Source organism: Oncorhynchus masou, chromosome 24 (genome assembly GCF_036934945.1).
Source record: "Oncorhynchus masou masou isolate Uvic2021 chromosome 24, UVic_Omas_1.1, whole genome shotgun sequence".
In the NCBI taxonomy this organism is placed as follows: Eukaryota; Metazoa; Chordata; class Actinopteri; order Salmoniformes; family Salmonidae; genus Oncorhynchus; species Oncorhynchus masou.
In genome coordinates, this window is record NC_088235.1 from 86,754,053 (window position 1) to 86,781,864 (window position 27,812).

At 42.9% G+C, this 27,812-nt stretch overlaps 2 protein-coding genes across 4 annotated transcripts; both read right to left on the minus strand.

Annotated features, from left to right (window-relative positions):
- Window positions 1-4,858: 4,858 nt before the first annotated feature.
- On the minus strand, window positions 4,859-15,548 carry sin3b (SIN3 transcription regulator family member B). 2 transcript variants are annotated; one of them, XM_064935412.1, is made up of 19 exons: window positions 15,075-15,548; window positions 13,887-13,993; window positions 13,157-13,310; window positions 12,461-12,799; window positions 12,118-12,270; window positions 11,876-11,998; window positions 11,693-11,782; window positions 11,458-11,576; window positions 11,064-11,277; window positions 10,664-10,780; window positions 10,267-10,505; window positions 9,983-10,166; window positions 9,157-9,892; window positions 8,856-9,025; window positions 8,503-8,676; window positions 8,153-8,245; window positions 7,743-7,837; window positions 7,195-7,393; window positions 4,859-5,863 (listed from the first exon to the last, which is right to left on the minus strand). In XM_064935412.1, exons 1-19 carry the CDS (start codon window positions 15,180-15,182, stop codon window positions 5,633-5,635), a joined length of 3,645 nt encoding a protein of 1,214 aa, XP_064791484.1. In that variant the 5' UTR covers window positions 15,183-15,548; the 3' UTR covers window positions 4,859-5,632. The 2 variants fall into 2 exon arrangements, with proteins under 2 accessions (XP_064791484.1, XP_064791483.1); XM_064935411.1 differs by having other exon boundaries at window positions 12,440-12,799.
- Window positions 15,549-16,526: 978 nt separating this feature from the next.
- Window positions 16,527-27,634, minus strand: haus5 (HAUS augmin-like complex, subunit 5). Of its 2 annotated transcripts, XM_064935413.1 has the most exons (20): window positions 27,560-27,634; window positions 27,280-27,378; window positions 27,018-27,080; window positions 26,836-26,868; window positions 26,644-26,668; window positions 26,380-26,512; window positions 26,094-26,253; window positions 25,885-25,975; window positions 25,703-25,794; window positions 25,559-25,613; window positions 25,325-25,452; window positions 24,722-24,800; window positions 24,491-24,627; window positions 24,128-24,290; window positions 18,119-18,199; window positions 17,879-18,024; window positions 17,643-17,739; window positions 17,385-17,523; window positions 17,067-17,199; window positions 16,527-16,952 (listed from the first exon to the last, which is right to left on the minus strand). In XM_064935413.1, the coding sequence occupies exons 2-20, from the start codon at window positions 27,375-27,377 to the stop codon at window positions 16,850-16,852; spliced, it is 1,956 nt and encodes a 651-aa protein (XP_064791485.1). In that variant the 5' UTR covers window position 27,378; window positions 27,560-27,634; the 3' UTR covers window positions 16,527-16,849. The 2 variants fall into 2 exon arrangements, with proteins under 2 accessions (XP_064791485.1, XP_064791486.1); XM_064935414.1 differs by having other exon boundaries at window positions 27,343-27,620.
- Window positions 27,635-27,812: the final 178 nt, after the last annotated feature.

The window sequence follows — 27,812 nt, forward strand, 5'->3', positions numbered from 1 at the left end:
CCTGGCGGCACTTGCAGGAAAAGTGCATTTAATACAAACAAACAAAAACAACTTGTACAAAAATTTAATTTAAACATATTTTAGTCTGTGAAAGTTGCTTTGTATATTTGTTCATGTGCACTATTATGTACTCCATGTATTATTTAGAAGAATGAGAATAGCTCAAGCATCTGTGCAATGATATGTATGTGTTTCTTAATGGTGGGAATGTTGAATTAGACTTGTGCCATGTTTTCTAAAAGCTACTGTTTCCGTAGAAGACTAAGAACACTTCAGGTGGCTCATTCTCCCTCCCATATAAACTTTTCCCACAGATCAGTTAGCCAGCCCATGTTACAACTTCAAAGTTTTGCAAAAACAAACAAGTCAATTATCTAATTGGCTTAGTTCAAGTGCCCTACATGTTCATAACTGTACTTTGCTTTTCTGCTGAAGCGTTATTTTAATTCATGTTGTTCACTGGCGTAGCATCAATCATCTAGCTAGCCTGAGAAGAATAGTCTGTTTTTTTTCTACTGAGAGTCTCGTGCATTTCTCTACCCTTTTAAGAATACTATCCCATTCTCTCTTTTTATTGCTCAACAACTAAAACAGCACTGTGAACATTTTCGATTGCAGTGTTTTCTACTGATTGTGTGGGGCACTTTGTATTTTCTCTGTTGTTCTACTTTCTCAGAAGCAGTAGAGCGAGATCAGCTGACAGTGATCAGGGTTTTCCACTGGGGTTCCTCTGACTGTAATACCGCCAAGTAGATCATGTGGCATCTTCACAGGATATTGATTTCGTCTGCTGAGATGGGTTTTCCATGGGAGGGATGCCCTGGCTAAACAGGAGATCCTCATCTGTCATGTCTGCTAGCACTTTCACTAACCAAATAACAGTCCACACCCTGATCTGCCATTCTTCCTCTGAAATATCTACAAACTTTACTACTGCATCACCCCTTTTGAATATAGAATGCATGCGTCATGTACAGTATCATAGGCCCTGGGACTCTGCGTGTCTCAGGGTTTTTGGTGGTAGGGTTTGTCAGGCCTGTTGACTAGAAAAGGGACCAAGTGAGCTTAGTTGTATACCTGCTGTGTCAGGTGATCTCTAATCCTGGAAAGACTATGCTGTGAAACAGTAGTTCTCAGATCAGATAGCCGTGATTACATAGGCCCGTCCTCCTTGGGTTGTAGGGCCTGCAGTATTTACTCTGTTGCTTAGGACTGGGTTTGCTCACAGTTTCAAGTCTCAGTGCCCAAAAATGATGTTGAAGGTGAAGTTGATTTATCAATTATCAGCTCATTCTACAGTACATGTCTGTTTCTCATGCTTTTATGGCAACGCACTCATCAACAAAACTCATGATTTTGCTTTAATATATGTTGTTCCTTAATTAACATTGGTACTTTTTATTACTTGGTTTCGCCAAGAAAAAGAACCCCATGGAAATTGTTCAACTGGCATCCATTGTTAGCGCTCTTTTTGTTTGTTCATTTTGTTACATGCATGCTTTACTTATATCATTTTCAAGCACAATCTATCGGCTGTAACTTTGAAGCGGGTAAGCCCCTTATCGTGGACCTCGTGGCTTTTCAAGGGAAGGATAAGTGTGTGTTGTTGACTGCTTTCTTCCCACTCACTGTGTGTAACAGCCTCTCTCTTTCACCCTGGGGCTCAACTGTGTTTACACAATGCAGTAGTTGATGTACAGTGTTGATGTGTTGATCAATCAGCATGAGCTTGTCTTGCTTTTCTTTATTATTTAGACTGTTGACGCGTCTAATGAGAAATGACAGCACAAAATATTTGTTTAAATTGCAAAGTTCATAGGCTACAAAATGTTGTAAATGTGTAATAGCACCATCAACAACAAGAAATACACACAATGTCGTGTGCCTTTGAGATAGATTTCTTCCATTACTGTGGTGATGATGCACTTAGACATATGGCAATTATGGCTGTGCAATGAAGTCTGGTAGTGATAGAAACCACTATCACAAAACACACATTTTCAATTATCTAACTACTGATTGTGTCCTCTTTGTTGGAAGAATAGTTGCTTCCACTTTCTTTCCACACTCACGACAAATATGGAATAGGCTAGTCAACCAGTCTTTCCACCAAAGAGCACCCTGCTGCAAGGTCGCCTTTGGCATTTCAGTCCTTTTGAAGTGATGGAGAGCTCTTCTACCCCCCAAAACACACACAGATACACACACACTCTGTTTAATCTAGTCTAAAACTTAAACACTGTCCTCTTTTGTCAGAGACCACAAACTTCTCCCTCCCACCTTCATGAGATTGTTTAAGTATCACTCTGACAATTGTCTTGCCTGCATGCTGCTTTTGTTTTCCATTGTACATATCTGAATGATTGTTTTAATTATCTGGAGAATACTGATTATTCTAGCTGTACTGTTCTTCCTTGATTACATACATTGTTTTTCATTTAGCTTTAGAACAAGCAGTATTCCAGGTGTTGAGGAGCATTTTGTTTGTTCACAATCCTGCATTCTTTAAGTGTAAAACCTGTTGAATTGTGTTTGTTAAAAAAAAGAGAAAAGGTAGAAAGTGAACCTGGATTGTGATTGGCTGTATCTTGTTGGTGTTTCCATATTTTTTCCTGGCTCCCTCATCCTCAGGGTTTGCGTCCAGGGCTACTGGAGGGAGGGGACGAGGGGTTGACAACCCTCAGTCAAGCGAGTGATGACACTAACAAGAAACTAATGGTTTCCTAAGATGGAAGCATTCTAATGCATATGATATGACTGCTTAGCAGTTATTCACTAATTTATGTACAACTGAGCCATTTTTAATGTCAAGATATGGTTAGAAAGTGATAACCCTTTGACGTTGAGGGTTTAGGTTTTTTTCCTAAGACCTGAATCATACGCAAGCCCTGACATCACATTTTCTCATGAGTAATACCTCTCAATGATTTGCTGATTTTACTGCTTGCTAAATCCCATGTTATGTGCTTGATGTCTCTGCATATTTACTTCCTTCTTGATGTTGTTGTACCCTTTCTAAAGTAGAAGACTAATGGTGTCTATAGTAACTACATGGATGTACTTTAAAAAGATCAGTTATGTGGTTGTGTTTTAAAAAGACAAGAGAGGAAATGTCTTACAATAGCCCTTTTACAGAGTAGATTGTAAATGTTGAGTGTATAACGCTGTACTATGATGGTTTTAACGATGGTCTCATTTGTATTTCTGTATACACTTTGGTGATCCTGTCACATCTGGGTTTTATAAACCACGCATATTTTTTTAAACTGTCGCCCTGGCTCTGGCTTTTTTATTTTGTCCATTCCATAATAAAAATAGTGTTGTCTGTACCAAGATTTCCTAATATTGAACATACATACATAGGTTAGAAATTTTGTTGGCAAATTCTTTGGAATGAGAAGAAAAGCCACAATGTTGCACTTCCAAGTTCTGCAGCCCAACACAATCAAGAAAACAAATTATATGGGGGAGGTGTTGCTGTATATACAGTACCAGTCAAAGGTTTAGACACACCTAATTTTTCTTTATTTTTTACTATTTTCTACATTGTAGAATAATAATGAAGGCACCAGAACTATGAAATAACACATAGAATCATGTAGTAAACAAAAGTGTCAAAATTAAAATATATTTTAGATTCTTCAAAGTAGCCACCCTTTGCCTTGACACTTTGTTATTCTCTCAACCAGCTTCACCTGGAATAGTTTTTCAACAGTCTTGAAGGAGTTCCCACATACGCTGAGCACTTTTGGCTGCTTTTTCTTCGCTCTGCATTTCAACTCATCCCAAACCATCTCAATTGGGTTAAGGTCGGGTGATTGTGGAGGCCAGGTCATCTGATGCAGCACTCGCTCCTTCTTGGTCAAATGGCCCTTACACAGCCTGGAGGTGTTGGGTCATTGTCCTGTTAAAAAACAAATGATAGTGGGATAAGCCCAAACCAGAATGCTGTGGTAGCCATGCTGGTTAAGTGTGCCTTAAATTCTAAATAAATCAGTGTCACCAGCAAAACACACCCACATCTCCTCCTCCATGCTTCACAGTGGGAACCACACATGCAGAGATCATCCATTCATCTACTCTGCATCTCACCAAGACAAGGCAGTTGGAACCACAAATCTCAAATTTGGACTCATCAGACCAAAGGATAGATTTCCACCCGTTTAATGGCCATTGCTCATGTTTCTTGGCCCAAGCAAGTCTTCTTATTGGTGTCCTTTAGTTTATTTTTGTTAAATATTTTTTTATTGAATATCCAAAACATGCAGTATAGTAATGGTTTCTTTGCAGCAATTTGACCATGAAGTCCTGATTCACGCAGCCTCCTCTGTACAGTTGATGTTGAGCTGTGTCTGTTACTTGAACTCTGATGCATTTATTTGGGCTGCAATCTGAGGTGTAGTTAACTCTAACTCAGAGTTACCTCTGCAGAGGTAACTCTGGGTCTTCCTTCCTGTGGTCTTCATGAGAGCCAGTTATCATAGCGCTTCATGTTTTTTGCCACTGCACTTGAAGAAACTTTAGAAGTTCTTTACATTTTCCGTATTGACTGACCTTGATCTTAAAGTAATGATGGACTGTCATTTATTTCTCTTTGCTTATTTGAGCTGTTCTTGCCATAATATGGACATGGTCATTTACCAAATAGGGCTATCTTCTGTATACCACCCCTACCATGTCACAACAACTGATTGGCTCAAACGCATTGAGAAGGAAAGAAATTCCACAAGGAACACCTTTTAACTGAAATGCATTCCAGGGGACTAATTCATGGTTGAGAGAATGCGAAGAGAAACCCTGGAATGAATAGGCGTGTCCAAACATTTGACTGGTACTGTATATGAAATGTTAAAAATTCTTTTCCAGGCTGTTTAAGAAGTTCACAACTCGGTTGTTTATTCATGATAACTGATACAGGATAAATGTTATACATTATTTTAACACTGATAGTTTATTTTAGTATGCAAAATGACAAACCAAAGTAAAGATTTGAATATGATACATAATTCTGATGTTCCATAAAATGTACAAAGTTAAATCAATTGTGAGGACTTGTCACACTGGCAATCAATCATCTGTTTAGTCACAAGAAAAATAAAAATGACCAGAAAAAAAGTAAATATCAAGAATTGGCTGCCTGCAAAACACTAAGATCATGTAATTTTACATTTATCATATTCATGTAAATGCATATATAAAATGTGTACAGTTGAATATGCACATACAGTAATCAAATTACTGAAGTTGAGCTTACTGTACAAAAGACATTGTGGAGCATGAAACACATTTTTAACCATTTCTCAGTACTTCAGTATAAACATATACAAAAACAAACAAAAGGCCCTCTGGCTTCAGAAGCTAAAAACTACAATGGACTTAAAAAAAAAAAAAAAAGGACATTCACATTTCTGAAACAAACAATGATTTTATTCTCACGTCCCTCTGCTTGTACTGCTGACTGTGTGAACAGAGAAGCAGCATGGGTGAATCAGATGAAGAGCTCCTGTGTTCCGCACTGGATCCCCCAATCTCAGTCTCAACACATCTGCAAAGTCCACCCAGTCCCTCTCCGTGTGTGTAGTAGGTCAGGTGTGTGTGTGTGAGAGAGAGAGATTGTGTGTGGATCCAGCCTCTAGGGAGAGGGGGGTTTCCTACTGTAATGCACCTGGTATCTGTTGACAGGCATGCCTTTGACCTGTGTGTTGAGGCAGGTGGTCTTGCAGGGGATCATGTCCTCTTCCTCCTCACCCATCAGCCAGTTGTGGACCGAGCGATCGGCCGCCGGAGGCACGTGCTCTGCCAGCCAGCCCTGGTGCCACTTGTCAAAGCGCTCGTGCTGTTTCACAGCCACCCTGTGCTGGGACTGAGGGAGAGAGACGGGAAGTGTTAGACCTACAGACAGTGCTGGGACTGAGGGAGAGAGACGGGAAGTGTTAGACCTACAGACAGGGCTGGGACTGAGGGAGAGAGACGGGAAGAGTTAGACCTACAGACAGGGCTGGGACTGAGGGAGAGGGACGGGAAGAGTTAGACCTACAGACAGTGCTGGGACTGAGGGAGAGGGACGGGAAGAGTTAGACATACAGACAGGGCTGGGACTGAGGGAGAGAGACGGGAAGAGTTAGACCTACAGACAGTGCTGGGACTGAGGGAGAGGGACGGGAAGAGTTAGACCTACAGACAGTGCTGGGACTGAGGGAGAGAGACGGGAAGAGTTAGACCTACAGACAGTGCTGGGACTGAGGGAGAGGGACGGGAAGAGTTAGACATACAGACAGGGCTGGGACTGAGGGAGAGAGACGGGAAGAGTTAGACCTACAGACAGGGCTGGGACTGAGGGAGAGGGACGGGAAGAGTTAGACCTACAGACAGTGCTGGGACTGAGGGAGAGAGACGGGAAGAGTTAGACCTACAGACAGTGCTGGGACTGAGGGAGAGGGACGGGAAGAGTTAGACCTACAGACAGTGCTGGGACTGAGGGAGAGAGACGGGAAGAGTTAGACATACAGACAGTGCTGGGACTGAGGGAGAGAGACGGGAAGAGTTAGACCTACAGACAGTGCTGGGACTGAGGGAGAGGGACGGGAAGAGTTAGACCTACAGACAGTGCTGGGACTGAGGGAGAGAGACGGGAAGAGTTAGACCTACAGACAGTGCTGGGACTGAGGGAGAGGGACGGGAAGAGTTAGACATACAGACAGGGCTGGGACTGAGGGAGAGAGACGGGAAGAGTTAGACCTACAGACAGTGCTGGGACTGAGGGAGAGGGACGGGAAGAGTTAGACCTACAGACAATGCTGGGACTGAGGAGAGAGACGGGAAGAGTTAGACCTACAGACAGTGCTGGGACTGAGGGAGAGGGACGGGAAGAGTTAGACCTACAGACAGTGCTGGGACTGAGGGAGAGAGACGGGAAGAGTTAGACCTACAGACAGTGCTGGGACTGAGGGAGAGGGACGGGAAGAGTTAGTAAAGCCTACAGACAGGGCTTCATGCACCACTGTGGAAGCAGTCTGGATGATAAGGTCCAGCTGATGCCAAAACAAGACACATAACACATTAAATTAACTTGGAACCAGAATTTATGTCTGCCATCTAAAACTAGAAATCATTAAAAAGAGACAAGATATTCCTGCCTTAGCTGTTCTTCACCTCAAAACACATACAGAGTAAGACATAAATACTAATAGCTACCTTCCTGGCTTTGACCAGCGCTCCCCGGCGGTACATGTAGTCCTCAGAGTTCATGACGAACACCATCTTGTGGGTGTTGAGTTTAAAGCGGCAGTCCAGACTGCCAGCACTCTCCACACCCAGCTGCCTGTGCCACTCCCGTCTGCAGCGCATCGCCTCCACCTGGCGCACCTGCCAGCGTCTGAAGTGCCTCAGGTTCCTACACACAGAGACCCACACACGGTAGCACAGGGAAGCAGGGGACAGTCAGAGTTTATCAGAAGGGAAATACTGTGCCTCAGGATCAGACAGAGGACCACAGGGACAGCCACATTCAGATTCAAATCAAGGCATGTGATACGAGGACTCATTTTGTGCATTGCTGTTCTGGCGGGCAAAAACCATCTGCACTCAAATACTTTTGCGCAGTCATTAGTTAAGACAGTGAAATGACAAAAAGTGAAAACACAATAGAGGATTGCTATGTAACATCTAGGGAAATAATGTGGCTTCATACAATGGCCAATATATGGACATCACAACTAACGGTAATAGCATGAATCTCTTACCTGGGCAAAAATACAGGTTTGAAAAAGTAGCCTTCAGTCTGCGAGCAAAGCGTTGACTCTGTCCCTACAAACTGTTCCATATAGCTGGACAGGCACTGGACAGGGAAAGAGAAAATGTAATCAATATGGAAAAAAGCCAGGACATTGCAAAAACACTAAAACTGAGATTAAATAACAAAAAGGCTATAAACTCAAGAGGTTTAATGATAATTTTACCTTGTATTGACTTTTGAAAGTAGGTGGGAGAACTAATAATGTTTACAATTTACTAACCTCAATCTGTGTTGTATAAACGCAAGCTGCCCATCAAAATCTGAAGCAGCAAGTTGCCTTACAAGGTCAGTCTATGTTGATGTCCAAAGGGAATCCTGTGATATTCTATGGGTGCGACTGTCCATAGGATTCTTTACCTGCACATCCAGGGGATCATCGGCCTGGGCCTCCTCTGTGTCCAGCAGCTCAATGGTCAAGGTGACCTGGCCTTTGTTCTGAATGAACAACACCTACAAAGGTAAATCACACCACAGCAAGCTATTAAACATCAACGATTAACACCTATGATGGTTTCAGAATGCACAAAATCTCTGTTCCAAAAAAGCAGCAGCTAAAGCCCTACACTAACGCTCAGAGGAAACTATTCCCTCTCAACCAGATACACCCTCAGAGTCTCCCCATGCTCAAGCACAGAATCAATAGAAAATCATATCAAATATTCAAGGCTAAAAGTTTTGGCGTCTGTCTCCCCAGTACAGGCCATTACCTTGAAGCAGTTCTCCTCAGCCATGACCCTCTCAGACTTCCACTGGTAGCTGGTCTCCCAGGCTGCTCTCACACACTGGGATGACAGGTTCCCCCCCGCTGCACCCCTCTTCCTCTCAGCCAGGTACAGCTCAGCCACCTGCAGGCACACCTCGTCACTCACCAGGTGCTGCAGCTGCACAGAGACAGAGAAATGATATGTCAGCCCGGAGGAAGGAGAACCTACAGGCATTCAGAGAACAGTCAAAAACTTCAGGATCACAATGTTATTGAGGTAAAGCATGAATATGTAGTGAACGGATATGGATCTGGTTCTGTAGAATGCAACCGGGCAGCTTAAGTGACAACCCTGACCTGTCTAATGGTATTCTGGATGAGCTTGTCGATGGTGAAGCCGATGTAGGCGTGGATGGTGAACATTTCCCGCAGTGTGTCCTCATACTGCGTAGACTCCAGGTTCCCATCCAGAAGACTGCGCACCATGTCCAAAAACGCTGGGTAGTACTCCTCCAGTTCCACCTCACCTGTGGATCGAGTACAAAAAAAAAAAAACAGGGCTAACTTTAGCCCAATGTTCCCTCTCCCATACAGAGAGACACACTCACCAATGCGGAATACAAAATATTAAAAGACAAAAACAGAGAAGTTCTCTCACTTGGCTGTTTGAGGCGGAGCTCCATGGCCAGGTCACTGGCCTTATCCCTGCGACCCTCTGCCATCAGCAGCCTCTCACGGTTCTGCTCGGCCCGGTGCTCCAGCAGCTGCCGTTCTGCCTGCCGGTACACCCTCAGCAGCCGCTGGCACAGGGTCTGGTGCAGCCGCAGGAAGAAGTACCAGTTGTTGTTGACGAAGAACAGGTTGTAGACTCCGTCCAGCTCCTTCTGGTGCTCTGCCTCAGGGTCTCTCAGGTCCACCTTCTCCCCTCCTTCTGGGGCCAGGCTGTGAGAGGAGGCTCCACCCAGCTCCACTGTCTGAGGTGAGGTGCAGCGCCGCCGCCGCGACTCCCCGTTCAGTTGCTGTTGTTGCTGCGGCTGGCCAACTGGTGCTGCTACTGCTCCTGTTAAGATGCCGCTACCACCACCTCCCCGGTCTCCTCCCTCCTCTACCTCGGCCTCCTCGTCTGTCCACTCCTCCGTCTCACTGAGCTCGCCGCGGCGGGAGAAGAATAGGTCCGGGACAAAGTGCTGGATGATGCGCTTGATATGGTCCTTGTCATCCTTGTGGATGGTGGGCTGGCGTTTGACGTGGTAGATGATGAGAGAAGCGGCGTCCTCCAGGATCTGCTTGTCCTCATAGGTGAACACCATGTGTGGCTCGCTGACCACTGCCGCACTGCTCCCATCACGCCCCTGCTGGCCCACGCCCCCCTCCTCTGTGCTCTGCTCCTGACGCTGAAGGGGTACAGATGTGTTAGACACAGAGAGGAGATGTATCAGTTTATCAATAAAGAAAGTAGACTGAATTGACATCGGAGTACTCACCTCATCATAAACACTTTCAATCTCATTGAGCAGGCTCTTGGATCGGAGGGCCTTCATGTCATTCTGCTTGAAGTTGACCCCCTGGTGGTCCAGGGACTTGAGGTAGGCCTTCTCATACTGCTCCCTCCAGATCTTGTTGAAGCCCTGCTGGGCTTCTCTCCACTCCTCCTCCTTCGCTTTCAATCTACAGACACGGCAGAGAAGACATGGAAGAATTAACACACAGCTAGATTCACATTAGGCAAGTATCTTAGTTACACCCCTGGGTGTGTGTGCACCCTGACCTCTTGAGTACCACAGGCACAGCAGTAGAAGGGCTCCTCTTCAGACCCTCTATAATCTCAGGGGCCTTGTCGCCATAGATACGGTAGACGGCTCGGCGCTGGATGACCTCAGAGGTGCCACCCAGACAGTCGTCCAGGCGGAAGCGGTCCTGGTCCTCGGGCGACAGACGGGACAGCTTCTTCTGAACACTCTCCAGGACCCGGATGGTGGCCAGGTTTGTCTCCAGGACCACATCCAACTTGAGGAAACAGGAAAATAACCATTAGCAATCGTTCTGGAACATGTTCATCTAAATGATTCTGCAGAACAATGCCCTGGGTAGATAAGGGAGAACAGTCTGTTTGTATATAGCTGGTGGCTGAAGTAATAGTAGTTCTGATATCTCATCTTGCTTACTTCAAACCTCTCATCCTCACAGCGATGAAGCTGCTCCTCGTATGGGGTTTTCTTAGAGCTTGCAAACGTAGAGTCCTCTGACCACGAGGGGAAGGAAACCCAGGTGTCATTCAACACCTGTAAATGCAGGAAATCAGGACTTTAACACCCATTTGGTTTCACTTTCAATAACCACACAATTAAGAATATTATCATTAAAGTCAACCAGAGGCCATTAGTGCATGGGAAAAATAATAAGCACATGCTCAATTCTGATCACTGTTAAGGCCAGATATCTAGCCCTCAAACAACTTTTTTCTGTCTTCCACTAACAGACTCAAAAAATGCTATGAACTTGGACTAGAAATCAGTGCTGGAATGGCAAATCTTAAAAAACAGAACTTGTTTAATTTATGCAGACCTCTTTGCAGATGGCAGTGCGGCCGCTGCACTTGGGCTGCTGGTAAGTCTTGGGTAGTGCTCTGTAGCTGGATCCCAGGCGCTTGCAAGATGCATAGTCGACCTCCCTGCCCCCACCCCCTTCCATGTAGCGGTCTGACAGGCCCGACATTGAATGAGAGAGCTCCTTGTCCCCCAGAAATGACTTGAACTGGGTATATAACTCTGGAAACTTCCTGGAGGAAATAATGAACATGTACAAATAAATGAATGGCTCAAGAGGAGACTTGGCAAAACATACTACCCTTCATAGAGTACAAAAATATCAGTATGCATTTATTTACTCCGGTAGACATCAGTGACTGTTCCCTTTGAAAGCTCCCATGGTCCAATGTAAGCTCCCACAGTCCACTTACCCCAAAAAGGGGGTGACAAGCTGCAGCAGCTCTGCTCCCGAAACCACTTCCTGGTTAAACAAAGCAATGCAGCGGAGGAAGTTTTCATACACCTCCTGGCTCTTGAAGAAACGTCGAACCTGCAACAAATCAAAACATTATCGTCATTGGTGACCAAGGATTTCATAATGTCTGTCAGAGCCAAAACATTATGGAATCATTCCAACACTGACACTTGTGTCGTCTTGAGCATTACCTTGTCAAAAAAGGTGAACTCCCGCAAGACTCCATGCTTCCCAACTGAGGCAAAGGACTGGTCTTGGGAGCACGAAAACTTCATCTTTTTCTAAAATAACCAAACCATAACCAATCACATACAATAAAGGTTTTCTAGAAAAATGCTTTGCTAAAGCATATGAATGTGTGATTAAGTCCAAACCTTGAGCAGTGGCGTCATGTGCGGCAGCAGCATGGGCCTTGATCGCTTCTTGCTATGTTTGCTCATATCCTCATCCTCTGCCCTCTTCAGTTGGTCTTTCCCTGTCAGGGAGCTGCCAGTGAACTGAAAGAACACAGAACTAATAGTTCGATATAGCAACACAAATGGCACTGAAAATCAACTGATGAAACATAATGACCATGGACAGGTAACAATCTCAGAAAGAGGGGGAAAATACTAACCAATGATCTCTTAGCATCTGGTAAGAACTGTCCAAACTCAGCCAGTAAGTCCTCTTGGCCTTTGAAGAGGCTGGCCACTTTTGAGAAAACTTCATCCTCTGTCATCCCACTACTACTACGACCCCGGCTCTCCTTGACTTCAAGCTGCTCCTTCTGTTAGCACAAAAACAGACCGTTGTTCCATCTGAGTAACTGTGATAGGATACACACTCATCTGCAACAATTTAAAGTTGCTTGACCTAGATGCTAGCAAACAACTTCACTTTAAGCAGACATCAATCAAATGTGTTGTTTTCAATTAACATAAAAACAAATCAATTACCATATTGATGACACAGTGTACCTGGTAAGTGTGTAGTATCTCAAGGAAGGATCTGTAGATCTCTGGATGGTCTAAGAAGCGGTTTTTGATCTTGTTGACATAGCTGATAGCACTGTCAAATTCTACTGGGCTGGGCTCCGAGGCAGGGGGGGACACCGAGGAGGACTGTGGCTGGGACTGGCTCTCTCTGCTGGGGAGTGGCAAGGACAGTCTACTGGGGGGCTCTGGGGGTCCAGAGGACGAGGAGATGCTTTCAGGCGATGCCACAGCTTCACTTTGGGCAGACCCAGCTTCAGCAACAGATGAGCCAGTGGCACTCACAGCAGGGCTTGCAATACTCTTCCCCTGGCCTGGGGAGACCTACCAAAGAAAAGGTGCACTCATGTTAAATATAAATTAACTTCACAACATGCATCTTAAGAGCACCTTCGTGTGTGACCATATGGTCTGCTCTGGTGAAAAACTCCACACATACATATATATACATATATATATACATATATATACACATATATACATATATACATATACATATACATATACATATACATATACATATATATATATATATATATATATATATATACATATAAGCCCACTATATATACTTTGTGTGGATATTGATTCATAAAACTGGGTTACACAACTTGTTGTGCAGAGGCAGCCAGTATTACGATTGTCTGGAAACCCAACCAATACACATTTATAGTGACCCACCTGGGCAGAGAAAGGTGACTGAAGGAAAACCACTCCATTCTTGGGAATCTCTATCCGATAGCCTGGTGGCAGGAAGGCATTGAATCCTAAGACAAGGTCCGGGTGTCCGTGGAAGAGCTGAGACACACGGTTTATAACACCTGGTGTGTCAATGCTATGAACGAGGAGAGAAAGACTTTTATAGGTACATAGGACATGACCTTAAATGAGATGGCATTAAGAACATCTGCTTTTCATCACATTTAAAAGCCCAGTGCAGTCAAAATTGTGTTTTTACTGTGTTGTATATCATATTGTACAAAAGCTGATGAAACTTACACAGTAAAAGCGTGATAACATCTGAAGGTCCCAGCAACTACACAGGGACCTTCAAATCAGCAGGTTTCCATAAGCGGGTGTCGTCTTTCCATAGTGGTACCACCATGGGGTAAATTGATTAATAGATCAATAACAAAAAGAGAGTTCCAAACCTCCCTGCCAATAATAGCTAGTTTTCAGTTTCCCCCTCCCCACTCAGCCCTAACAAAACTTTTACATAATAAAAGTTTTGCCCAAAAATATACTTTTAGTCCATTTTAATGGAAATCTATTACAGTAAGGTATGTAATTGTTAGCCATAAATTATTTGATATTATTATAAAAATGTCTGCATTGGGCCTTTAAATAAGTTAGATTTTTATACTATTAAAGTTAATCACTTATCAAGAAATAGGAAAGGGAAATGCTATACCTTTGTGATTTAAATTCTTTCATTATGTCAAGAAACTTGTTGTATATTCCAGGGTCATTCCCAAATCGTATTTTCACTTGGTCCAGGTATGATAGTGCATCTTCAACCTGAGGGAGAAGATCATGGTGAGGCACCAAATGAAAATTCATTAGATGAAATTGTTTTTTTCTCTCCAGAACATGCAAGAAATTAAGGGGCCCACTCCAGATTACCACCAGATCATCAACAAAGAACATAGTGTGGTGTGTATTATGTTATAACTGTTATTACACGTTCACAAACACAGGGGCAAATCAATCATGTTGCTCCTCAATGCAGTCACTAGCTGAATAACTTATGGCATGTCTTGACCATAACCCGTTTAGCTAGCTACCTTTCCAACTATCTACCAGTATTATTTGCAGCTAAACTTCAAATAATAGGCAGATAAAAAAAATCTTGCTCAGACTAGTTTAATAAATAGGCTTACTATACATGACATCGAAACACCTTTGTCTTTGGTACATTAACGTAGCTCAAATCTGGCCAACTATGAAAACGTAAACTGTATGGTTAGCTAGCTAACAAAATCGATGGTTCTGTGTGCTTGGTGGAAAACAAGGAATACGCCTGAATAAACAATAAACGTTAGGGTTTTCTAAATATACCATGCTGTTCATAACCAAGCGAGTGAACTGACGAGTATGTGTGCTAGCTGTCGACCTCGGATTACAAACCAGCAAAGACAAGTCTCCCATTTTGTGCCAACAAACACCATCCCATTCTAGACAACGCACGTTTGACTTTGTTCTGCCTGGTAGTGTGGGCAGAGAAGGTGAACAAGGAACTTCGGATGTCCGAAGTTATCTGACAATCGAAACTAGGTAGCTTCCAGGCAGCCAAATCAACTTGCTAGATAACCTACGTTACATCCTACTAGGCTGTATTTGGATGACCCAGTGACTACTAAAATCGTGTTTAACGCCATTGAAGAACCCAAGTTAGCTGGCGTTTGCTAACCTCCACTAAAGCACTGTGCATGCATGCGACAACAAACGCCAACTAGCGTTATCTAGCTAGTAACATTCCAATCAGAACCCCTTATGATTAGCTAGCAAGCTAACTCGTTAGCATCGAGAGATGGCCAATATCTGACGAACACAAAATGGTTCTGAGGAAGACTTTTCCATTTTTGTTCCCGTCTCTTACCTTCAGTTTCTGAAAGTGCTGTTGTTGCACTTGTTTTTGTACAACATAGGCCTTGTCTTGAATTTGGTTTATTTGTTTCGTGTTGCTGTGTGCCTGAATTTTCGCCATTATCCCGGCGATAGTAGCCACTACTACTTGATTATAAGCTTCAGTATATGGTTGTTGGCTAGCCGACAAATCTTGCTCTTCGTCGGGAAACCAGCAAGCAACGCTTATTTGGCTAACGTTAGCCAGCAAGCAAGAGGGAAAATCCAACCAGGTAACTTAGCTATGATAAGCTACTACTCGATTTGACTTTGAATGAACGCCATTATTGGTCCAACGAGTGACTACTACTGGTGCGCTATGTCAGAGTGAAGCCTCTTTTAAAACAAGCTTTGAGACAATGGTTGCTTATTATGTTATTTTAAATTAACTATTGCCTGTCTCTTTAAATTCGGCGGCAGCTGTGCAGTCAGTCTTGCTTCAATCTTGGCATCCGGAAGCACAGTTGATCAGTGCGCAGACGCATGGAGAAAGGGGTGGAGTCGGCTTCATAATGAAGCGTTCATAACAAGTGGGAAGGTGGTTATTACCAATTGGATGCATTCACGGTTCTTCAACTCGTTGAGAAATGCAGATTGGCTAATGACCAGCAAGCTACTTCAACCATAAACGAAAGGTACAGCTAATCATGCTTGTAAATAATTCTGATTTTTATGTTTTGTTACATTTAACTGACAAAAATGCTGTTATCGAGAATTTCCTTAGTGGGTGACTTCAGAGGTCAGTATGTGGGAGAAGCCGCGCTCAGCGATGATAGACCAGTAATTACCAGTTGGAAGGGTCGTTCATGTGGCCTTTTCCCAGTTGAATGAGGTAAATACCACCTTCCCACTTGTTTATTAATGCAGCATAACTCGAGTCGGGGCTCGGGATTGTTCTGCATCATCGTTCAACATAACAGTACAGTCCTTTTTCAATTTTCACACCTTCATATGCAGAGTAGAGGCCACATTTGTACAGAAGTGTCCACGTTGCACGTATAATTGGCATATTTTTACGAATGCCTCCACTTGCAAAGATCGAGATATGACCAGTGTGAGCAATGTCATTTGACTGCCTGCCTCTCATTAACTGGGAAGGAAAGTACAGGGCATGCCATAAAATTGGTCAAACAATGCAAATCACACAGAAAACCATTCCATGTGTCAAGAACAAGTCCTGAATATTGCTAGTTGCCTATAATAAAACACAGGATACTAGTATTATTTAATCAACTACAGCTCACAGACATTGCAAAACCACACCATGAACAAAGTGGTCCTATATGGAACACTCATTTCAAAAATCTACTCCTCTATCAACCAAAAAAGTATGTCTGTATTGTCAACAATAAGGTCATTTGGATAACAACGAATGGTCAAATAGGATTGTATTTGTGATTAACCATCAAGCACATTAAAACAGAGATACGGTGCAGGCAAAGTTAATTTAATGGCATAAAGACAATAGAAATGTACGTGCGATACAAATTGAATGGCATCATGTTTAGCAAAAAGAAGATGAGAAACTAACAATATTGTAAATTAATGTCAGTGGGAATACAATTGTAGTTTTAGTACTACAAAGAACAGTATTGTTCTCTAAAATTCACCTTGGTGCATACCCTGCAAACAGAAATTAGCCGTTAGGATGTCCCCAGAACTTAGGAAGGTTGTGTCATGGTCCCCTGGACATCCTGTTTGCTGGGTATCTATGCACTTCAGTCTTGTCTTTATTTTCTAGGGAGCTCATCAAGAAGCCTTAGCTGCAAATTTCCACCTCTGTAGCCACTGCTGAAAAGTCAGTCCCCCCTTGCGTATGTCAGGCAGAGCAAACTGAGCTGGCTGATCCCACCTGCACAGAAATAACACAAGAAAAAGGTGAATTGTCAATAGTAGCAGGTGAATAATATGGAGGTTCAATATGAGTAAGAGTTATATGGGAGAAAGTGTTAATGGTAGCACTTACCAATGGGAAATGGCAATCTTGACCTGATACCCATAAGAAAGGCCCTGTGAGCAGCGCTGGGTAAGCTCCCGAACCTTGGGCAATAAAGACTTAAGCAGCTCCTTGTCTTCCTCCAGGACACGTAGCAGGAGGGCTAAGGAGGAATACATAAAAGGGAGATGAAAGCGAGACGAAGAGATCAAACATGTACGATTGCATAATCTGCCTTTGGTTAACGAGGTAAAGATGAGTGATACAGTTTGATCGGCATCTGATTGGATGGCATCGAGCTCTACCATTTGTTAGTTTGCGTCTTTGAACTCTATGGAAGATCTGTACCTTGTTGGTTAGGTGCAGGAAGCAGCGCTCCCTGCTTCTCTACATTTGTTAAAGAGGATGAGTGCAATTGCAGCAAACGACGCAGAAATCGAAGCTCCAGATGCTGGGATAGAGCTTGGGTGTACAGTTCCTCAGGGGCCTGGCAGAGAATCATAAAGCAGGCACAAAACAGATAATACATGAATAAACAAGAGGATAAGAGCAAGAAGCAAACCACTAGGTGCATAAATGGCCATGGAATAATCAGCTGGGACTCACTCGATACATTGGGAAAGCCAGGCTTTGACACAGATTGTGGAAGGGCAAGGAATGCAAGCGATGGATAGACAACCACGATGCTGGAATTCTCTGCTCGCTGAAATATATATAGCAGTTTACAAAACTTTCCCATCTGAAAAATGTTCCTTTGAGCATTTTTTCTCATCCAGACCAAATAGTGATAAGAAGGATAACGCTTCTCAACCATCAAATACGAACAAATATGAAGCGCTTACCCTTCAATGATCCTGCGGTCAAGTGTCAACAGTGACACGTTCCCAAACTGTCTGGCCTCTTGGGACACAGAGTTGCGAAGCCTATTGGCTGCTGAAAGAACTTTAGCAAATTGGGGAACCAGCTTTCCCTGAACAAACTGTCCAATCTTAGGTCAGACAGGAGAGAAGAAAAGGTCAAGTTAGATGGCCACGGTTTACACAATATGCATTACAGTACACAGCAGCCTAGAATGGGCCTACCTCCTTATGCACACGAGTCAGTTCAGTCTTAGCTGTTGAGTTCCCCTTGATCAGACCGCTTATCTGTTCCTGCCTGACATCCTATAAAGAAAAACATGAAAAAAGTGTCACATTTCCTTTTATACCTTTATTTAACCAGGTAGGCCATTTGAGAACAAGTTCTCATTTACAACTGCGACCTGGCCAAGATAAAGCAAAGCAGTGCGACAAAAACAACACAGTTACACATGGGATAGACAAACGTACAGTCAATAACACAATAGAAAAATCTATATAGTGTGTGCAAATGTAGTAAGATGAGGGAGGTAAGGCAATAAATAGGTCATAGTTGCGAGATAATTACAATTTAGCATTAACACTGGAGTGATAGATGTGCAAGTAGAGATACTGAAGTGCAAAAGAGCAAAACAATAACAATATGGGGATGAGGTAGTTGGTTGAGCTATTTACAGATGGGCTGTGTTCAGGTGCAGTGATTAGTAAGCTACTCTGACAGCTGATGCTTATAGTTAGTGAGGGAGATATAAGTCTCCAGCTTCAGTGACTTATTCATTCCAAATAAAATCAATTTAGCCTCAAATAAATAATGAAACCTGTTCAATTTGGTTTAAATAATGCAAAAACAAAGTGTTGGAGAAGTAAAAGTGCAATATGTGCTATGTAAGAAAGCTAACGTTTAAGTTCCTTGCTCAGAACATGAGAACATATGAAAGCTGGTAGTTCTTTTTAACAGGAGTCTTCAATATCCCCAGGTAAGAAGTTTTAGGTTGTAGTTATAGGAATTATAGAACTATTTCTCTCTATACCGTTTGTATTTCATTAACCTTTGACTATTGGATGTTCTTATAGGCACTTTAGTATTGCCAGTGTAACAGTATAGCTTCCGTCCCTCTCCTCGCTCCTAACTGGGCTCGAACCAGGAACACAATGACAACAGCCACCCTCGAAGCAGCGTTAGCCATGCAGAGCAAGGGGAATAACTACTCCAAGTCTCAGAGCAAGTGACATTTGAAACGCTATTAGCGCGCACCCCGCTAACTAGTCATTTCACATCGGTTACACCAGCCTAATCTCGGGAGTTGATAGGCTTGAAGTCATAAACAGCAGAGCTGCAGGCAAAACACACGAAAGTGCTGTTTGAATGAATGCTTACGAGCCTGCTGGTGCCTATCATCGCTCAGTCAGACTGCTCTATCAAATCATAGACTTAGTTATAACATAATAACACACAGAAATACGAGCCTTAGGTTATTAATATGGTCGAATCCAGAAACTATCATCTCGAAAACAAGACGTTTATTCTTTCAGTGAATTACGGAACCGTTCCGTATTTTATCTAACGGGTGGCATCCATATGTCTAAATATTCCTGTTCCATTGCACAACCTTCAATGTTATGTCATAATTACGTAAAATTCTGGCAAATTAGTTCGCAATGAGCCAGACTGCCCAAACTGTTGCATATACCCTGACTCTGCGTGCAATGAATGCAAGAGAAGTGATAGAATTATATTAAGTTAAAATAAGTGTTCATTCAGTATTGTTGAAATTGTCATTATTACAACAACAAAAAAAAATAACAAAAAAATAAATAAATAAATAACAAACAAAAAAATCTGCCGATTAATCGGTATAGGCTTTTTTCTTTGGTCCTCCAATAATCGGTATCGGTGTTGAAAAATCATAATCGGTCGACCTCTATTAGGTACACATTGGAGCAACGATACGCACCGCATCGATTATATGCAACGCAGGACATGCTAGATAAACTAGTAATATCAACAACCATGTGTAGTTAACTAGTGATCATGATTGATTGATTTTTGTAAGATACGTTTAATGCTAGCTAGCAACTTACCTTGGCTTCTACTGCATTCGCATAACAGGCAGGCTCCTTGTGGAGTGCAATGTAATCAGGTGGTTAGAGTGTTGGACTAGTTAACTGTAAGTTTGCAAGATTGAATCCCCCGAGCTGACAAGGTAAAAATCTGTCGTTCTGCCCCTGAACGAGGCAGTTAACTCACCCACTCGGCCGTCATTGAAAATAAGAATGTGTTCTTAACTGACTTGCCTCGTTAAATAAAGGTGTAAAAATAAATACCAAAAATACAGATTTCCGATTGTTATGAAAACTTGAAATCGGCCTAATTAATCGGCCATTCCGATTAATCGGTCGACCTCTAGGTAGGATAGTCAGTTTTACAAGGGTATGTTAGGCAGCACGAGTGAAGGAGGCTTTGTTGCGAAATAGGAAGCTGATTCTAGATGTAATTTTGGATTGGAGATGCTTAACCTCTGAGCACGGAACCCTGTAGCGGGCTGAAATTCCACAACATACGGTGATTGCTACATAAATAGTCATATTAAACATTCATGAAAATACAAGTGTCTCACATGTATCGAAAGCCTAGAATCTTGCTAATCCAACTGCGTTGTCAGATTTTAAAAAGGATTTACTGCGAAAGAATACGATGCGATTATCTGAGCATAGAGTCCCATAAAAAAACAACTATTTCAACCAGCACAGGCGTAACATAATCAAACTGCATTAAAATAAATTGTTTACCTTTGACAATCTTCGTCTGTTTGCAATTCCAATGCTCCTTGTTACAGAATGAATGATCTTTTGTTTGATCAAATCCGTTTTTATAGCCTAACACGAAACATTTTGTGAACCGCTTGTGTCGTGAATTCCGTCTCATTCCATTTTCGACGACACATTCCAGGTAAATAACCCACACAGAATATGACTTTTCCAGTCATGTTTGGTTTCACTGCAATCAACTGGTTTGTTTGTAACACAACCAAACCTGATGGGCCACTTTGCGGGACGTATTGACTGAAAGAAACCGATTTGAAGACAACAAGTAATGACATCACTGTGCACCAATGATATGACCACTGTTTCGTTGATTGACTGTATTTTAACCCAATGACCACTGATCGTCTTGAAATCTAGCTTGGTAGATAGTCAATGAGCTGAGGTAAGCGGCAATATGCAATGGTTGTGTGTTGGAAGACTAACCCATGTCGTAAACTCCAGCGTAAAGAGAGTCATTCACTATTGAAGTTTTATTCCGGAAGGAGCGTTATTTTGGTAAACGCGCACTGTCTATAATCTGTAACGTGCCTGCAGAAGAGGAACAATGTCACTGTTTTGGACTAGTAAATTCTTCTCATGCTTATGCCGTTGTTTGAAATTAATAATATGAAATATTATTTGTGAAATGAAATAGCCTATTTGAGGCTGTTGAGGGGAGGGCAGGCCCACAACAATGGCCAAAGTGAAATGGAGACAGTAGATACAGCTGGTCTGTTGTAATATAATAGAGACAGTAGATCTAGCTGAAATGTCATAATATGAAAGAGACAGATGTAGCAGGTCTATAATAATATATTCAACCTTATGTTCCCTGTACTTATATATATATATATATATATACCAGAGCTTTGGCAAAGTGGGTGATGTTATATCCTTTCTGTTTGGCCCGGTCCGGGGGTCTCATTGGATGGGGCCACAGTGTCTCCTGACCCCTCCTGTCTCAGCCTCCAGTATTTATGCTGCAGTAGTTTGTGTCGGGGGGCTAGAGTCAGTTTGTTATATCTGGAGTACTTTTTCTGTCTTATCCGGTGTCCTGTGTGAATTTAAGTATGCTCTCTCGGAGGACCTGAGCCCTAGGACCATGCGACAGGACTACCTGGCATGATGACTCCTTGCTGTCCCCAGTCCACCTGGCCTTGCTGCTGTTCCAGTTTGAACCTTTCTGCCTGCGGCTATGGAACCCTAAACTGTTCATATTTACTCGAGGTGCTGTCCTGTAGCATCCTCTACAACTACTGTGATTATTATTATTTGACCCTGCTGGTCATCTATGAACGTTTGAAAATCTCGGTAATGTTCTGTTATAATCTCCACCCGGCACAGCCAGAAGAGGACTGGCCACCCCTCATAGCCTGGTTCCTCTCTACGTTTCTTCTTAGGTTTTGGCCTTTCTAGGGAGTCTTTCCTGGCCACCGTGCTTCTACACCTGCATTGCTTGCGGTTTGGTGTTTTAAGCTGGGTTGCTGTACAGCACTTTGAGATATCAGCTGATGTACGAAGGGCTATATAAATAAATTTGATTTGATAGAGGACTGAGGGTCTTCCAAATATTGAAAGTGTGTAAATAGTGTTATTTTGTAAATGTATTTTTTCCCCATTTGGGGGGGGGTGTTAGAATACCATTTTGGCATTTTGTATATAGTTATTTGTTTCAAAATGTATACCTTCACCAATTTGGCTACTTATCATCCTATCTGAATGTTTGTTTTATCTTGTTCATTTTAAAGATACAACAATAAAAAGAAAACATATGTTTTTTTCCATTGTATTATCTAAACCAGATCTATTGTGTTATATTCTCCTACATTCAATTCACATTTACACAAACTTCAGAGTGTTTTCTTTCAAATGGTACCAAGAATATGCATATCCTTGCTTCTGGGCCAGAGCAACAGGCAGTTAGATTTGGGTATGTCTTCAGGTGGAAATTGAAAAAAGTAGGGGGGGGGTAGTAGCTCTAAGAGGATATTAATGTGAGTCTGGAAGGAGAGTTTACAGTCTAACCAGACACCTAGCTATTTGTAGTTGTCCACATATTCTAGGTCAGAACCGTCCAGAGTAGTGATGCTAGTCAGGCGGGCAGCGGTCGGATGAAGAGCATGCACTTAGTTCTACTAGCATTTAAAAGCAGTTGGAGGCCACAGAAGAAGTGTTGTATGGCATTGAGGCTCGTTTGGAAGTTTGTTAGCTTAGTGTCCAAAGAAGGGCCAGATATATACAGAATGGTGTCGTCTGCGTAGAGGTGGAGGTTTGAAATGGTCAGTGATTTGTTTGTTAACTTGGCTTTCGAAGACCTTAGAAAGGCAGGGCAGGACGGATATAGGTCTGTAGCAGTTTGGGTCTAGAGTGTACCCCCCTTTGAAAAGTGGGATGACTGCGGCAGCTTTCCAATCTTCAGGGATCTCAGACAATACGAAAGAGGTTGAACAGGCTAGTAATAGGGGTTGCAACAATTGCGGCAGATAATTTTAGAAAGAGAGGGCCCAGATTGTCTAGCCCAGCTGATTTGTAGGTGTTCAGATTTTGCAGCTCTTTCAGAACATCAGATATCTGGATGAAGGAGAAGCGGGGGGGGGGCTTGGGCAGGTTGCTGTGGGGGGTGCAGAACTGTTGGCTGGGTTAGGGGTAGCCAGGTGGAAAGCATGGCCGGCCGTAGACAAATGCTTATTGAAATTCTCGATTATCGTAGATTTATCGGTGGTGACAGTGTTTCCTAGCCTCAGTGCAGTGGGCAGCTGGGAGGGGGTGCTCTTATTCTCCATGGACTTTACAGTGTCCCAAAACTTTTTGGAATTAGTGTTACAGGATGCAAGTTTCTGTTTGAAAAAGTTAGCCTTTGCTTTCCGAACTGACTGTGTATATTGGTTCCTGACTTCCTTAAAAATGTGCATATCGCGGGGGCTATTATATGCTAATGCAGTACACCAAAGGATGTTTTTGTGCTGGTCAAGGACAGTCAAGTCAGGAGTGAACCAGGGGCAATATCTGTTCTTAGTTCTACATTTTTTGAATGGGGAATGCTTATTTTAGATGGTGAGGAAAGCACTTTTAAAAGAACAACCAGGCACCCTCTACTGGCGGGATGAGGTCAACATCCTTCCAGGATACCCGGGCCAGGTCGATTAGAAAGGCCTGCTCGCTGAAGTATTTTAGGGAGCGTTTGACAGTGATGAGGGGTGGTCGTTTGACCGGGGACCCATTACAGACACAGGCAGAGGCAGTGATCGCTGAGATCCTGGTTGAAGACAGCAGAGGTGTATTTGGAGGACAAGTTGGTTACGATGATATCTATGTGGGTGCCCATGTTTACGGCTTTAGGGTTGTACCTGGTAGGTTCCTTGATCATTTGTGTGAGATTGAGGTAAATGTGTGGCAAGTGATGAAATAGTAATGATGGCAGGTTCTCACCCCAAGCTGTCTGAAGTCCATGATGTTTTGCCATTGGCTCCGTAGGTTGCGGAGGTCCTCCTGTCGGTCCCTGGCATGCTGCTCCATTTGAACACACTGGTCCCGCAAACTATTTCTCACTGCTGCCTGAATCACACACTGCATCTCCAGCTTAAACACTGACCTGGGCAGGACGGAAACATGGGAGAAAAGAGGTTTTAAACTGAGAAAGCGTAAAGAGCATCACAAACAATAGATACAGACAACAAACCAAAGTATTCTGATGAATTGACATGACTGGTTTAGAGGCTGAGCATGTTCATTGATGACATGTAAATGTAATGTAAATGATGTGGAAGAAGCCAATCTATAGTGCAGATTTACAGTGACAGGGCGTCGGTTTGAGATTCCCCGCCAATCAGCTCTAAATGTGCCTCTTTCTTTCGGGTCTGGAGCTGTTGAATTCGTGACCGTGTCTGAGCCAGTTCCATCAGACTCTGTTCCACCTCCTCCCAAGCTGACTGCAAAAAGATCCCACACATATTACTGTTCTAGCCTATGCAGTGTCTTGGCCCCATGTTGGTATTTTAGTGTAAACGGAAATGTGTAAAGCACCTGTAAAAGACTCTTAACGGTTGGTAGCTCTTCCTCTTCTTTTGAGATGTCCAGCAGGTGATTACTCTCGTAGCGAAACCTAAAATAAAAGATAAATTTGCCCCTATAATTCAAATCCATGCAGATATTTTTGTCCAGCTAACTTTATCAATTTAACCATTTATCAGCCTCCTGAGTGGCACAGCGGTCTAAGGCACTGCTTTGCAGTGCTATAGGAATCACTACAGACCCGGGAACGATCCCGGGCTGAATCACAACCCGGCCATGTTCAGGAGTCCCATAGGGTGGTGCACAATTGGCCCAGCATCTTCCAGGTCAGGGGAGCGATTGGCCAGGGGTCTTTACTTGGCTCATCGCGCTCTAATTACTCCTAGTGGCGGGCCGGTTCAACGGGTGTTTCCTCCGGCACATTGGTGCGGCTGGGTTAAGAGGGTGGGTGTTAACAAGCAGTTTGGCGGGACATGTTTCAGAGGACACATGACTCAACCTTCGCCTCCCGAGTTGCAATGATGAGACAAGATTGAAATTGTGGAGAAAAATACAATAATTGGGGTTAAAATACAATTTAAAAAAAATGTTAAATATATATTTTTAACCATTTACCGTAATGCAGCAACATCACGAACCATACCCAAAGAGGCAAGCATCTCCTCCAATGTCATTTCCTGTCCCAAGGCCAGGTACTGCAAGGCTGACAGCACTTGGTTCGGAGGATAGCATTGCAACAAGTCCTGATGAGATTAAAAAAAAAAAAATAACAATATGATTCTCACTCAAATGAAGAAAATATGAAACAGACCATGATGTAACTATCTAGGTGCAAACAATGCAACTTACCTCCACAGCACTTAACCAATGTTGAAATACTGCAGTTCTCTGTTCACGTGTCAAGCTGAAGAAAGAGAGAGAACAATGATTTATCAATAGAAGTTTCCCATGGATGACTCCAGTTCCTATATAAAACCATCTGATGATTCTTACTGTGTGGCAGTGGAAGATGTCATGTTCAGTTCACTCTCTTGCAAAGACTGGAAGAACTGGAGTCTTTCATCACACAACTCTCGGATGTTACGCTAAGGAGAAAAATAAACAAGACCAGTAAAATGCAAAACCATCACTTCGAAGACTATCATATAAGTAATAAAATATAGTAAAGCACTTACCAGAACCTTAGGCTCTGCTCCTGATGGGTTGAGATGGTCCCCACTGCTATTGGAGGTTTCATTTCCAAACACCACCTTCACCTCTGCCCTCCTGCAAAACACACCAAAAGTAAAGAATGGATTTAGGGTTGGCTTGAGGTGTCAAATGCATGTGGAAGTGTGGTAAGAAATGGTAAAAGGGTCAACGGCAGAGGCTCTAGCAAGCACACCTAGACAGCTGCTCCAGAACCTGGGAGTGCCCACTGATCTTGAGGATATCCTCTGAAAGAGAGTGGCGCTCCTTCATGCAGCGCTGCTTAAAAGCCTGTAAAAGCAGCTCCCTGCATTGGTTCTCCTCCACCATCTCCCAGCTCCGGTTAATGGACTCCTCTACTCAATACAAAGGGATTACAGAGAACAGCGCGTCAAGGCGAAAGAGGACATCCACATATACAGACCTAGCAGATTTTGGGATGTGGTATGTAGAAAAAAGTATATATTTGGTCAAATGCTCACCCTCAGTAACCAGCTGTGCTTCAGTCCCATTGATTTGAGAGTCCAGGTGGTTTAGTTCTACTCTCAGCTCATCTATCTGCTCTTGAAGCTCAAACCGCTTAGCAGCATCACTCTGCCCCACTACTTGTTTCAACTGCAAATGTGTACATACAATAATGTAAAAGAATGAGCACACAGAAAACATAACGCTAACACATTGCTACAGTATCACATTTAAGACTAATAGAACTATCTAGACATTTGTTTAGAGAAATATGGTTGTACCTCCTTATCGTGCAGAACTTTGTACCTGAGAGAGCACAATGTCAAGGCTTGTATAACTGTACATACAACAAAACCTGTGTGTCATATTAATAGAGAAATTAGGCAGTTATCCTATCAAGAGTTGGTGTCATCTCAGAGACAATGAAATTATCACATTTGTAGGTAACTCAAGACACCAAAAATAAAGGATACCATCGGAGATTTCCACGCATAACCCTTACATTGCTGCAAAGAGAAAGGAATAGAGAAGATATTGGAAGAACACACGTAAAAGGACAAAACGACAATAGTTGACCTAGCTACTACAAAAAAATTGATAGAAACACTTAAGAAGTATAATTAATAAGGCTGTAAAAACCTGTCTGCATACCCACCTCTGATTGAAAATATGTTGTGTGACATATCTCCATATAGAGGCACCCGGGCCAACACATAACCTGAATCAAAACAAACATCAATATACTTAACGTTACTTGGGCTAACTCAATGTTGGGACAAATTCGTTTTAATTAGTCTGCAACTGCCGCTATGAAAGATTGTAGTTAGAATTGCTACCAAGACAAAAAGGAATAGCTCAACAAGGCCAAAAAAGGTGCATGTACGTTAAATTGGACATTTATGAATGACGTTACAGACGTTTTAAAGTAGTTGTCGTTTGGGAGACTTTGGGTTGGTAGATTAAATTCTTCAATCGCCCACCGCTTTAGCTCCCGCAGCAGGGTCCTGTCTCCCATCCTTCTCCAGACAAAACAAGCGAGGCGTTAGCTAGCTATCCAGCTCAATAATTCTCACCAAAATCGAATACTAGCAAGTACATTTTAGCTTGACAAGTAGCTGTAATAGTACGATGGCGAAGTCGATTTGCTTCCAAGTGATTGACTGTCAAAAAGATGGCAAGAAAAGTTAGCTGTCCTACTTTGCTCAGTTGGGCGCTTGTTATTTTTCCGCCCGTTCAACTTCCCGCTCTGCAGCATATCCGGTGACGTTTGCTTACGTTCTGAAACAGGACAAATAATACGTCAAACGTTTTACAACATTACGCCGATTATGTTGCAAAACATTTCGAAAGCAAACTGAACGAAACTGGACGAGATCGACCTGGATTTGTCTATTCAGAATTCTCGTTTTGGTCTGTGTGATTCTTAAACGGTTTCCGTAATGAACACGAA

Excerpts from the sequence above, each read along its gene's own strand:
- sin3b (XM_064935411.1), bottom strand. The coding sequence starts at position 15,182 with ATGGCGAAAATTCAGGCACACAGCAACACGAAACAAATAAACCAAATT. Across the intron at positions 12,271-12,439 it reads TACACTGTGTCATCAATATG|AAGGAGCAGCTTGAAGTCAA; the intron begins GTAATTGATTTG and ends TTGTGCTAACAG. Across the intron at positions 10,506-10,663 it reads GTGAGGATGAGAGGTTTGAA|TTGGATGTGGTCCTGGAGAC; the intron begins GTAAGCAAGATG and ends TGTTTCCTCAAG.
- haus5 (XM_064935413.1), bottom strand. The coding sequence starts at position 27,377 with ATGGGAGACAGGACCCTGCTGCGGGAGCTAAAGCGGTGGGCGATTGAA. Across the intron at positions 27,081-27,279 it reads AACGACAACTACTTTAAAAC|GTTATGTGTTGGCCCGGGTG; the intron begins GTCTGTAACGTC and ends GTTTTGATTCAG. Across the intron at positions 26,669-26,835 it reads ATGCGTGGAAATCTCCGATG|GTACAAAGTTCTGCACGATA; the intron begins GTATCCTTTATT and ends GTGCTCTCTCAG.